Source organism: Dipteris shenzhenensis, chromosome 29 (genome assembly GCF_047967505.1).
Source record: "Dipteris shenzhenensis isolate YYH24624 ecotype China chromosome 29, Dip_SZ_1.0, whole genome shotgun sequence".
Classification (NCBI taxonomy): Eukaryota; Viridiplantae; Streptophyta; class Polypodiopsida; order Gleicheniales; family Dipteridaceae; genus Dipteris; species Dipteris shenzhenensis.
In genome coordinates this window covers 49,040,658-49,052,940 of record NC_141624.1, presented here as the reverse complement: position 1 = coordinate 49,052,940, position 12,283 = coordinate 49,040,658, and the positions used below count along the sequence as shown (strand labels likewise).

Genomic DNA, 12,283 nt, shown 5'->3' with positions numbered 1-12,283 from the left:
CGCGCGTGCACCAAGCCTCGGTTTTGTGTGAAAAAAGTTTTTTTGGTAAGCATTGGATGGGCTCAAAATGACATAAAATCCACATTTTCACTAAAACGTTATGATATCTAACCTTTTCCCCATTTCCCCATGATGGAATGTGCTGCACATGTCCCAACCCAATGCCCACCGCATCACGCAAACACAGGTCAACTAATGGTCAACCCCTCAGTTTGACCGAAGCGGCAATGCCAACATGGCATGGGCATTTGTGCTTGGGTCAATGCAACTTTATACTTGTTCTCCTGCAGCCGTGGGGAGATAGTCAAGCTCCTGCTCTTGCCCTTCCCCTTTTCTCTGCTTTCATGAGATCCACGGAGCTACCCCTCCTCTCTCGGCAGCTCTTTCCATCTTGTTAGATTTCCTGCTCGCTCTCCACTATTACTCATCTCAAACTTGCTCCAGAGGCCGAATTCGATCGGATCTGCATGTGCCTGGCGTGAATGGAAAACTTTGGACATAGTTTATGGCAGCGCTTGCATAGTTGAAGCCCAGATGGCTCACGTGGCGCCCGCGGAGTATGCATTTCATGGTCGAGAAGGGCCTTACGGTGCAGCTGGTCCTCTGGATTATTATGGAGGACCAGTGGATCCTGGTTTCCCCAGACCACAAACAGTTGGTCCATCTTTTCCTGCCAACAATATGGCCGAAGACGCATCGGCATTGGCAGATGCGCTGGCAGGGATAGAGATGGCTCAATCGGTAAGAGGGAGGCAAACACCTGGACCTAACAAAGAGCTAGTCGTTCATGCTATCGAGGCCGCTGCGTCTGTTCTAAGAGATCAAGCCTCTGCTTTGCGTGACCAGGTAAGTCCTTAAACAATGCTCGCTACTCGTGTTCGTGCTTGGTGTGTAAACTGTACAAGGGACCGATTGTAATTTAGAATTTGATGGCAGCAATCTAGATTGGGAACTGCACGAGACATTTTAAGTGGAAGTTGTAGGAGTTTTGAATCGACAGACGCAATACTTTTTAATTAGACTTGCAGATGGGATACTACTTGCTGCCAGAAGTAGAGTTCTCTTTACTCATCTCCCAGAATACTCGTGGGGAGCAGAGCGTGTTGCTGGAGGATGTGGCATTCCCGCAGATGCTGTCACGTCGTGGGGTACAAGTGTTTTTTTAGTTACGTGATTGCTGAGATGTAAGGCCAGCCAGGCCGAGCCCCTACATCTAAAACGTGCGTGAGTTCAACACTGAGCCTCATCTCCCCCATGTTAGTTGGATTTTAATTGAGCCATCTTTTGCAATCTGGGCAGCTTCCGCCTAATAAGTAAAGGGCGTCAGGAAAAAACACAACAAACGAGTACAAAAGAGGCGTTGGCAGATCTGGCCGTACTTTGCCAGCCGAAGTTTGTGGTAGCTAGTGGGAACCCTAGCATTCTATCTATACAATGTGTGGGGTGGTAGTGTGGCTTTGGTTGGCTAATTGTTGGGTTGGTGGTTGTGTTGTACGTTTTGAGAAAGGGGCAATGCAATGCATTGCAGGATAATTTGGCCTGTAGCGCATTGGTGTCCAGACTCCACATTCGCTGGTTCCTGATTTCCTGTTGATGGCAGTTAGGCAGTACCACTCTGTGTTCACACTCATTGAGCACCAAGGCTCAAACCCATGATCTGCCCCCTTTGTAGTTGTGTTTTTGAATGCCTATGCATTGCATCCCTTTCTTCAACCACTTAACATAATTTTCAGCATTGATTGACCATGTGATACTTGGCTTCTTTGCGAGTCGTGCTTCACCAACAGACGATAATTCAAATGTGCTGGTCACGTATTTGAACAGTGCCATCTCTTCAAGATGTTTACCCTTTTTTTCATTAACATTACACATGAAGAGGTAATGCACATATTGAAACAATGCTATTAATAAATCCCATGCTGTAGAACGACAAGCCCTTAGGAAATAAAGGTTGTCTTCAATTTTCCAAGCGATCGATGATCATGATTTGAGCCTCCATCAATCAAATATTCTCACATCAACTGAATGTTGTTTCCATAATTTAAAGCATATGGAATGACGAAATGGAATACTGAAACAGTGACATTGCATAGGGGGTGCGAATGAGGATCACCTCTTGCCAGAAATAAGCACCCCAGATATTTTTGTATTCCAATAATGCTGGTTTTCTGACTACAATAATATTCCAGAGCCCTGGACGGAACCAGAAGCAAACCCTAGGAGGAAACTAATTAAATATCACTCCTTTATGAACAGGAGGAGATTACACAATGAAATAAGAAAGGAGAACACCTCTAGAATAGCCAATATGTAAGTAGAACTCTGAAAGCGCGAGGTGATGCCAAATACCACCAATCTTCCATGAAGGCACTGAAACAATCACCACGGCAGCCTCGTAAGTATCTCATTTCAGAAACACAAGATCTAGTTGGGAACCACAGTCCACTGCAGAAACTTCAAACAAACCCAAACTCTGGCAGAACACTCCTATCAATCTGCAAGCAGCCTCAAAACTGTCAAAACGCTGAGTAGATGCTGCCAGAAAAAGCCAGACAGTGTAATAATTGAAATGATGCTCCATGGTTAAATGCAATATGCAGCAAAGGTCCTTAAACAAATTGCAATTGCCAGATGATGAATGTGAAACAGGCTGAAGTAGAAAACAGCCACGAAATGGATCCAAAGCTCCCAAAAGATCTAATCCAAGTAGGAAGGGATAAGACCTGTCAAGATGCATGCACAGGAGCAGATAGAACTAGAGAGCTATCGCCAAAAAGGGAAACAGCCTGCCCAATCTCATTGGAAGTAGACCGCACCAGAAAACTATAGGTGAAATTACCCTAGAGCTAGAATCTTCCAATGAATTCACTACCAGGGTGTGGACGAAGCTAAGAAGAAAGCACAGGAACAAATGGCATGAAAATCAGGTTTGAAAGAGATGGCTATGGCTGAAAAATGAAAATTTTCCTGTGTATACAGCCTAACTCATGGTCTTGCATGAAAGGGTGCACAAGGTAGCTGGCTGGTATTTGCAAGGGCAGCCTTAGTTCTCACAATAAGCATGCAAGAGTGAAAAATGAAATCAGTTCGACCCCTCTTTTTTGACAGAAATGTAGAAGAACTAATGAAAGCAACTTTCAGCTAAATATGGCTTTTAGTTTGTTTTCAATAAATACATGTGTTTTTGATAAGACCTAAGCTACAGGATTGGGAATAATGATTAGATAGTTTAATTAAATAGCCCTGAAACCCCTCTATCCATGCACACATTTTAATACACATTGTGGGCCTAGTAAATTAATATACCCTAGCCTTTCTAAGGCCATAACACACACTAGACTTCTCAGAATTCACTCGAATTGAAACCAACGTTAGGGTTCATTCTATGCTAACTAATGTGTGGTTGGGTTGAAACGGAATACGCTCAAAGATTATTGGTTCTCGATAGTGCGTTCACCTTACTGTTAACTCCTATGTAGACTTGTTTGGATGAAAATCCAGCATTATCCAAGGCTCAACCCCAAAGCCTATTATGAAGGTTCTAGGAACTCAGGGTGTAAATTCCCTATAGATGAGTATGGAAGCTTAGTGGATGTTCCACATCCTCTAAAAGGTTCATTGCTCTTTCGGCATGACTACCTTGGTTTTGTGCCTCAGATGCAACTTACTTGTAGATGAATGGACTGTATTATTTTAAGCCAACTCCACAATGGCAGGTACTTCTCCAAGAGCTGCGGTGATCACGAATATAACGCCTCAAAAGCTCAAGCAATACTGTATTAGCTGCCTCACTCTAACTATTTGTCTCTGGATCAAAAGAAGAAAATTATAGTTTGGTCCTTAATTTGTTGAAAAGTGCTCACCAAAAGTTATCACAATCCAAAACAATTGTCTTAGGGACTTCATGATGCACATAAAAATACTTGATAAACAACGCCGCAGCTTCAAGGGCTTTCAAGGTTTTCTTGCACAGAATAAAGTGAGCTTGCTTACTAAATCCGTCTATCACAGTCCAAATAATGTAATGTCCCAATCCGTTCGGCCTTGATCCATCATATTTTGCCTTCTGACAGATTGGACATAATGGGATGAATCCATTTTAATCTCGCCCTCGAGAACTATGTGATCTAGAAAACATATCTATATCAAGAGATTGCCTCATCTTAGCTGAAAACTACGATGTCTTCACAGAAAGTCCCCACAAAAAGCTCTATGCTTTTAAAATATTATGCTCTTTATTTGATTGAAGGTGGATGGAGTATCAGTCAACCCTAAACCTTGAGATGTACGAAAAGCAGTTTATCAATATCGTGCAGTGCTATCCTTACCTGATGGCATCCGCCCTTCAACTCTATACGGCTTAAAATGCGCTCTGCTCTCAGGCTGTCAAAAATCTCATCTATGTGTGAAACAGGGAACCTATTCTGGTTTCCAGCTTATCATAGGCTCTGTAGTCCACACATATCTGCAGCATTTTGACCTTGCCTCTAAGCGATGGGCACATCTCACTGACTGCTATGCGGCCCGAGATTGTACTCGTCGCATCAATCTTGACCACGATCTCCAACAATTCCAGATCACTGCTGATGATGATCTCAAGGTAAAGTTGGCAGACTACCAGCGGTTAATTGCTGAATTTGCTCACAACTGGTCTTCCCAAATCCGAGGATGACCAAGTTACTTTCTTTTTGAACAAACTCCTGCCTAAGTACTTTAGTTTTATGCAGCAAATCATTTCTCAACCCTCCCTTCCTACCTTTTATGAGTTCGAATGTCAACTCTTGCGTTATGCTCGTCTCTACTCTCAGGTTCACCAAAAACATAGTGTTCCTGCTTCAGAGGGGGCTCTTCTCTCCAGGATTCAAAAAGATCAACTCAGCTCCGGGAAGCCCTCTCCCACTCCTGACTCCAATAATTCCTCTGGTATTAAACCCGCCTGGCACAACCTTCCCAAAAAGAACCGGTTTTGTCAGTATTGCCAGAAAGTTGGGCATGTTGATGATGAATGTCGCTCCAAAGCCAAAGGCATTCTCCCACAACCCCCCAACACGACTCTTCTGCCACCTCGCTGGCGCCCTAGGAGTGGTCCTCCTCCACCTAACGCTGGCCCTTGGAGACCATAGGGCCATGTCACTAATCAGTTCACCCCATCCCCTCCCTTCATCACTCCCGAAGGCCTGTCTGACTGGTCCACTAGAGATTCTCTAGACTTCACTTCCCAGGCCTTGATCCAAATCACCGAGCTTGACTCCTCCCAATCCATATCTGGATCAGCATTTCATACTCTACCATGTGGCCATAAAGCCCCTTGGATTGTGGATAGTGGAGCCACTCATTATATGACCCCTCATCGTGATCTCTTCATTTCTCGCGAACCGGCAACAGGGGGAGTCCGCTGTGGCAATAACTCTCTCCCGGACAAAGGCCCCAATCTTGCTCAGTTGGATCAAGTGTTTTATGTCCCCCAATTAGGGGTCAATCTTCTTTCCGTCCATCAACTTTGCCTTCTTGGCCGTGCGGTGCTATTTACAAAGACGCATGTCGAAATCATAGATGAGACATCGGGACTCTTTTTAGCTCAGGGCGAAGCCCAACCTCATGGTCTGTACCTCATGACACAATTTCTTGAGAATCCCTCCAATACCGGCTCTGAGTTTCATCGGCTTCATGGTCTTGCTACCCTGAAAGATCCAACTGACACAGAACGGTTGTGGCATTATCGTCTGGGACATTTGTCCTATGACTCTTTATATGAAATGTCTCGGGATCATTTGGTTGATGGCCTACCTCAATTATTGCGAGCCAAAGATATTTGCCGTCCATGCCAATTAGGCAAACAAAGCAGAACTCCTTTTCCTCCTCATTCCACTTCTCGAGCCAGTGAGATATTGCGTCTAATCTACCTTGATATTAGTGGCAAATCTCTTGTTCCTTCATTAAATGGCTCACAATATTTCTTCTTAATTGTGGATGATTACTCTTGATATCAATGGGTGTTCTTCATGAAAGAGAAATCTGAAACTTTTTCCTTCTTTGCTACTTGGGCTCGATTGGTCATGAATCAAACAGGGAAGCCTATTGGGATTGCTCGTAGTGATAATGGTGGTGAATTCATTTCCCATGAATTCACTCACTTCCTTCACGAGCATGGTATCCGATGCCATCTCACATCTCCTAATTCGCCTGCCCAAAATGCTCGTGTCGAAAGCAGACAACTCACAGTCATGAACATGGCACGCTCCATGCTTTTTGCAGCCGAGTTGCCCGAACGTCTCTGACCGGAAGCGGTGAACACTTCTGTCTATCTCCTTAATCGTTGCCCTACTCAGCCCATTCCGAACATGACGCCTTTTGAGGCTTTCTATGGCTACCGACCCTCTATTTCTCATATCCGCCTCTTTGGATGCTGCGCGTACACTCATACTCCCAATGATACTCGCGGTAAACTAGAACCTCGTGCTGAACTTCTACTTCTCGTTGGCTACTCAGCTGAAGCCAAAGCTTATCGCTTATTTGATCCTCGCACAAACAAAGTTTTGGTTCGCCGTGATGTGGTCTTCGATGAAAGAGATGTTCTAAAAAATTCCTCTATTCTCCCTATTGATGACGCACCTATTCCCGTTCCCCCCGAAACCTCTCTCTCTCTCTCCCCGAAACTTCTTTCTCCCCACCCATTGCTTCTCCAGTTCCTCGATCCTCTTCTTAGGACCCGCTGCCACGCTGGTATTGACAAACTATGAAGGATTCCGGGATTGTTTCCCTAGAACTTCCTCCTCCCGGTCCTTGTTGCTCTGCCCGGACAGCTTCTTCTGCTACCACTGCCTCCTTTTTTACCACAGCCTATATTGTACATTCTGAACCCGCCACTTGGCAGGAAGTAGCTCAACATCCTGAGTGGCATCTTGCCATGGAACAGGAGCTTAAGAGCATTGATCGCAATGAGACCTGGACTTTGGTCGATCGACCCAGTCACAAAAAGGTCATAGGAACAAAGTGGATCTTCCGAACAAAACTCAAAGCAGATGGAACTCTGGACAAGTACAAAGCTCGCTTAGTAGTGCAAGGATTTCGCCAAAAACATGGTATCGATTATGAGGAAACCTTTGCACCTACTACTCGGTTGACATCCTTTCGCCTCCTCCTCGCTCTAGCCGCTCATCACAGCTGGTCTATCTATCAGATGGATGTCAAGAGTGCCCTTCTCAATGGCTACCTCGATGAGGAAGTCTATGTGGCTCCCCCATTAGGTTTTTCTCCTCGTGGCCATGAAAATAAGGTATTCCATCTCCGCAAAGCTCTTTATGGGCTTAAACAAGCACCTCGGTCCTGGTTCCACCGAATAGACACCTTCCCTCAAAACTAATGGGTTTCATTCCACTCCTTTTGATCCGAATTTATATATACATCAATCTTCAGAGGGGGTTTGCTTTATCTTACTTTACGTAGATGATCTTTTGCTTTTGGGCTCTACCACCACCACGCTTCAATCCATTTAAACACAACTCAACACCACATTCGAGATGACCGATCTTGGTCTTCTCTCCTATTTCTTGGGCATGGAAGTTGTCCAGCATTCTGGTGGTATCTTTGTTTCTCAACAGAAATATGCTCTTCAACTCCTTGATCAGATCATCCCCCACGAGCCTAAGCCAGCTGCCACTCCCTTGGATCCCACAGTCAAGCTCTCAAAGGACTTGGAGTCTCCTCCCTTTGATGAACATCTCTATCGTCAGGTTGTTGGCAAGCTACTCTGGCTCATTCACACTCGTCCGGATCTTTCTTACTCAGTTTCTATTCTCAGTCAGTACTTTAATGAACCCAAGCACACTCATTGGCATGCATGTATTTGTATCTTACGGTTCATATATGGTACTTACTCTTGTGGTTTACATTTCAAACCAGGACTAACACTATAGGGATACACTGATTCCGACTGGGCTGGCAACTCGGACAATCGCCGTTCTCATGGTGGCTACATTTTCTCGTTCGGCTTGGCACCTGTTTCTTGGTCTAGCTGTAAACAAGAAATTGTTGTTGGATCTTCTACTGAGGCTGAATACCGGGCCTTGTATGATTGTACCACAGAGGCCATATATCTCCGGTAGTTTCTGGGAGAGCTACGCTTTCCTTGTACTGAACCAACGGTCCTCTACGTTGACAACAAAAGTGCCATCGCTCTCGCCGGCAATCCCATTTTCTCCAACCGCACCAAACATATTGGCGTACACTTTCATTTTACTCGTGAGCAAGTGGAACTGGATACTATTCGATTGATATATGTTCCAGCTGCCGATAATCATGCTGACATTCTTACCAAGCGGGTTAACCGACCTATTCTTGAGCATCTTAGCCCACGGCTTGGGATTGGTGTACTGCCTCCTTCTCCTTAGCAGTTTTTTTTTTTTTGGGTATACTAGTGCTTAATAGAAGTGAACAAATCCCTGCGAGGGCACTCCTTAAGCACCTCTCTTTCTGTACTCTATGATTGTACCATCACTACTGGGCATTTAGCGAAGATGAAAACCTACTTTGTAGGCATCTCCATCTAAATGAAAACCCTCTTACCAAAAAAAAAAAAAAAAAAAGTTGATGAAGAGGATAGATCACCCTTGGAACCATTTTTTGATTACCCCTGGAACCATTCTACCTTGGACATTGAGAGGGGGTGTTAAGCCATGCAATCTCCAAACGCAGAAACCAGGGCCAAACAAGTGGCCAGAAAGGCCAGGGCCAAACAAGTGGCAAGAAAGGCCAAAAATGGCCAACCATTACTAGCCGACCAGAACTGGCCTACTTGGAACTGGCCGACCACCTGGCCGACCTCTTGGGTCAGGCCTATAAAAGGCAATAGCCCCCTGGCTACCAGATCATTTTTGGAACAGGTTGCTGCACACTTGCGCTCCAGCATCTTTGCCTCCTCTGCCTTTGCTCCTGCATCCTCTCCAACATCTCTGCCTCCTCTGCCTCTGCTCCTGCATCCTCTCCAGTAACTTCTCTGCCTCCTCTGCTTTCGCTCTCCATCATCCTCTCCTGCAGCTGCTCTAGATCAGCATCGACTTACTCCTCTATTGTTGCTGCCCTTCTTTGCAGATCTGCAGCAAACCTTTGCTCTTCTGGCAATAGGTGGCTGACCCAGATCTGGTTCAGTTCCAACTTGTGGAGCTAGTGCAGAGCCCACTTCAGTTGACTGCTCTGGAGGACTGCTGTTCGCTCCCTCCACAGTTTCTTTCGTAGATATCTCTTCTCTTGTATTGAGTTCCTTTGGTGATATATATTTCTTCTTCAGCTATCTTTCGTCTTCAATGTTGTCTTATTTATCTCCAAGAACTTTCTTTATAAGAGATTCATTCAATCTGTGGATATCAGACTTGGGACCTTGTTGCTGGACATTTGAAGAGGACCAAGTGAATTTATAAGACCAAGTATAAATCTGACGGCACTTCGGACAAATACAAGGCTAGGTTGGTGGCAAGATGGTATGCTTAGGTTGAGGGGCTGGAGTATGATGAGGCTTTTGCTTCTACAGTCCACATGACAACCATTTTAACTGTGTGGTCTTAAGCAGCCGATCATGGATGGCCACTATTGCAGATGGATGTGAAGTCCACATTCTTCAATGGGGAGATAGAAGATCAACCTGATGCTGAACTCCAAAAGCAACCGACCGCTCTTGACTAAAAGAGTAAAGCCATTATGATGCACAAGCTGAAAAGGAGTGTCCACCCTTTAGAGTCATAGGCACAACCTAGAAAAGGAGTGTCCACCCTTTGAGTCATAGACACAATGTAGAAATGAGCCACTATCAAATAAATGAAGGTGGAGGACTATGACAACTATATGTATGCATAAGATTTTACAGCAAGGAATGTACTAGTTAAGTATATTCTCATATATGGACTAAGCCAATGATTGTGTATTATTATTTAGTGATGTCCAGAACAAATGATGGGAAAGAATTTCACAATAATTGATGTTTTACATGTTGATGGTATCAATAAGAATTTGTCTCAACAAGTGTAGTCACATAGAGAGAGAGAGAGAGAGAGAGAGAGAGAGAGAGAGAGAGAGAGATCACAAACCAAATGGATGATACCAGTATCTGTAGGCCATCTTCTGGTGGTTCTAGTGATGCCCTATAGGCCATGGTATGTGCCTTGTAGGCATAAGTGTAGGCACTTATAGTGTTAGTGCCTTCTAGGCCACATAGGACACTTAGTCCTATGTGACACCTAGGACACTTAGTCCTAGGTCTAGGTACAAGTACTTTGTACTTGTGTATTTTCATCTTATCTAAGATTTGACGTGATTGTTCTGTTGACTCGTCTTGTACCTGCACTCTCTCTCTCTCTCTCTCTCTCTCTCTCTCTTTGTTCCGTACCTTCAGTGGTATTAGAGCGCTACCGGACCTGTTCCCTTGCCTCCGGATCTGCATCACGCATAGATTTCAACAGTTTGCGCTCCATCCGTACAATCCGTACGATTGTATGGACTTTCGTACAAATTCCGAATTCTGCCGCCTAGCTACATCGCTAGCCTTTCTGCCCGTCGCACCTACTCTGTACAACCGTACCTTCAGTCACCTGCTCCGTACAACCGTACCTTCAGGATCGCTGTATGTTGCACCGTATCTTTAGTGGCACCGCTGTACGTTGTACCGTACCTTCAGTTGTACAGTACCTTTAGTGGTACGTTGTACCGTACCTTCAGTGGGAGCCTACCTGCATCGCTGTACGTTGTACCGTACCTCAGTACTTGCATCGCCGTACGTTGTACCGTACAGCCACTGTACATCTTCCGTACAGTTTCACACGTGCGACTCTACCTACATGTTTCGTACCTGTTTTGGCATTGGCTTGAACCAGGTTCTTGGTTCCTGCTTGCTATAACCCTTTTTGGGTCTCACTGCAGTCATCTACAAACATTTGCAGTTTTGGGGCTTTTGCAGGACATTGGCAAATTTGGGGATTTCATTTCCTTTCACCTCCTTTGATTGCAATTTCTTGTAAGAATATTGGAGTTTTGGGATTTAGTCTGCAATTTCTTGTTTAAATTGCAGTACATTGGGTCAGATTGCAGGACATTCAGTTACATTTGCAGGACATTGGGTCAGATTATCATACATTGGGTCACATTTGCAAAATTTCAGCAAAATTTGGGGCTTTTCTACATTTGCCCTCTTTTTGGCCTATTTGCCCTAAATAAATTTGGGGCTTTTGCCAAATTTGCTGTTTTTGCAGTGAACATTGCCTGTCATAGTCACATTTGGGTCAGATCTGCATTTGCCTGTTGATTTGGGTCAGAAATTTGCAGATATTTGCTGTCATTTTTGGGACAGCCAGCTTTTTGCAGTGATAGCCTTGAGGCTTTTGGCTTTTCAGGTCTTTTACAGGGTATCACAGTTGCTATGGCTGGGAACAATCAAGATTTATTTGGAGTTCTTCGTGAAGATGTGGTCTTATCTCATGAAACATATTCTTGTTGCAAAGCATTTGTGGAATATTGTTTCGGGGGCTGATCGGAGGCCAGCCAATGCTACAGTGGTTGTTTCTATTGCTGGTCCTTCTGCAGGTGGTACTCCTCCTGTTGCCTCTTCCTCTAGCACTCCTGCTGCTACTCTTCCAACTCAAGAACAGTCAAGATGGGATGCAAGAGATGCAAATGCACATTCATGCATTGCTTTATCATGCAAAAGAATCATTATTCCACACATCCGGTCTTGCAGGACAGCAAAGGATGCTTGGGATAAATTGGCTTCTCTCTATCAGATATGCAATGAAGCTCGTGTTGCATATTTGAGAAGGCAATTACAGGAAGTGAATATGAATGAAGGTGAGTCAATGGATGCATATTTGACAAAGGTCAAAGACCTCATGGAACAGCTTGCTAACATTGATGAGGTGGTGCCAAATTCACAGCTTGTCAGTACCACATTGAATGGACTGCCAAATACATATCAAGGGTTTGCTACAACCCTTCGATTAGTGGCCATGGGTAATCCAGACCACTATTCTTTCGACCAGCTAGTTACTTTGCTTTTGGAGGAAGAGCAAAGTAGAGCTAACAGACAAGCCATTATTCTTGATCATGCATTTGCTTCACAGCAGACAGGAAGAGGCAAGGCTTCCAAGCCTATGGGCAAGCCAAAATCTGCGCATAGCAGCTGCAATTCCTCTACGCATAGCAGCTGCAATTCCTCCCATGCATCTAAAAATACAGCAGATAAGGGAAAGAAGAAAAGATGCAACTATTGTCGCAAGCCTGGCATGACATTCAGGAAGCGCAT

At 44.6% G+C, this 12,283-nt stretch overlaps 1 protein-coding gene across 2 annotated transcripts in view; it reads left to right on the top strand.

Moving 5' to 3' along the window:
- Nucleotides 1–270: 270 nt before the first annotated feature.
- Nucleotides 271–12,283, top strand: part of LOC147882959 (uncharacterized) — a 62,018-nt gene continuing 50,005 nt past the window's right edge. The window contains exon 1 of one of the 2 annotated variants that reach the window (XM_087400418.1): nt 271–846. In XM_087400418.1, the coding sequence (XP_087256544.1) occupies nt 535–846 (312 nt within the window). In that variant the 5' untranslated portion in view covers nt 271–534. The remainder of the gene's footprint in view (nt 847–12,283) is intronic. The other variant, XM_087400417.1, reaches the window with a different exon arrangement.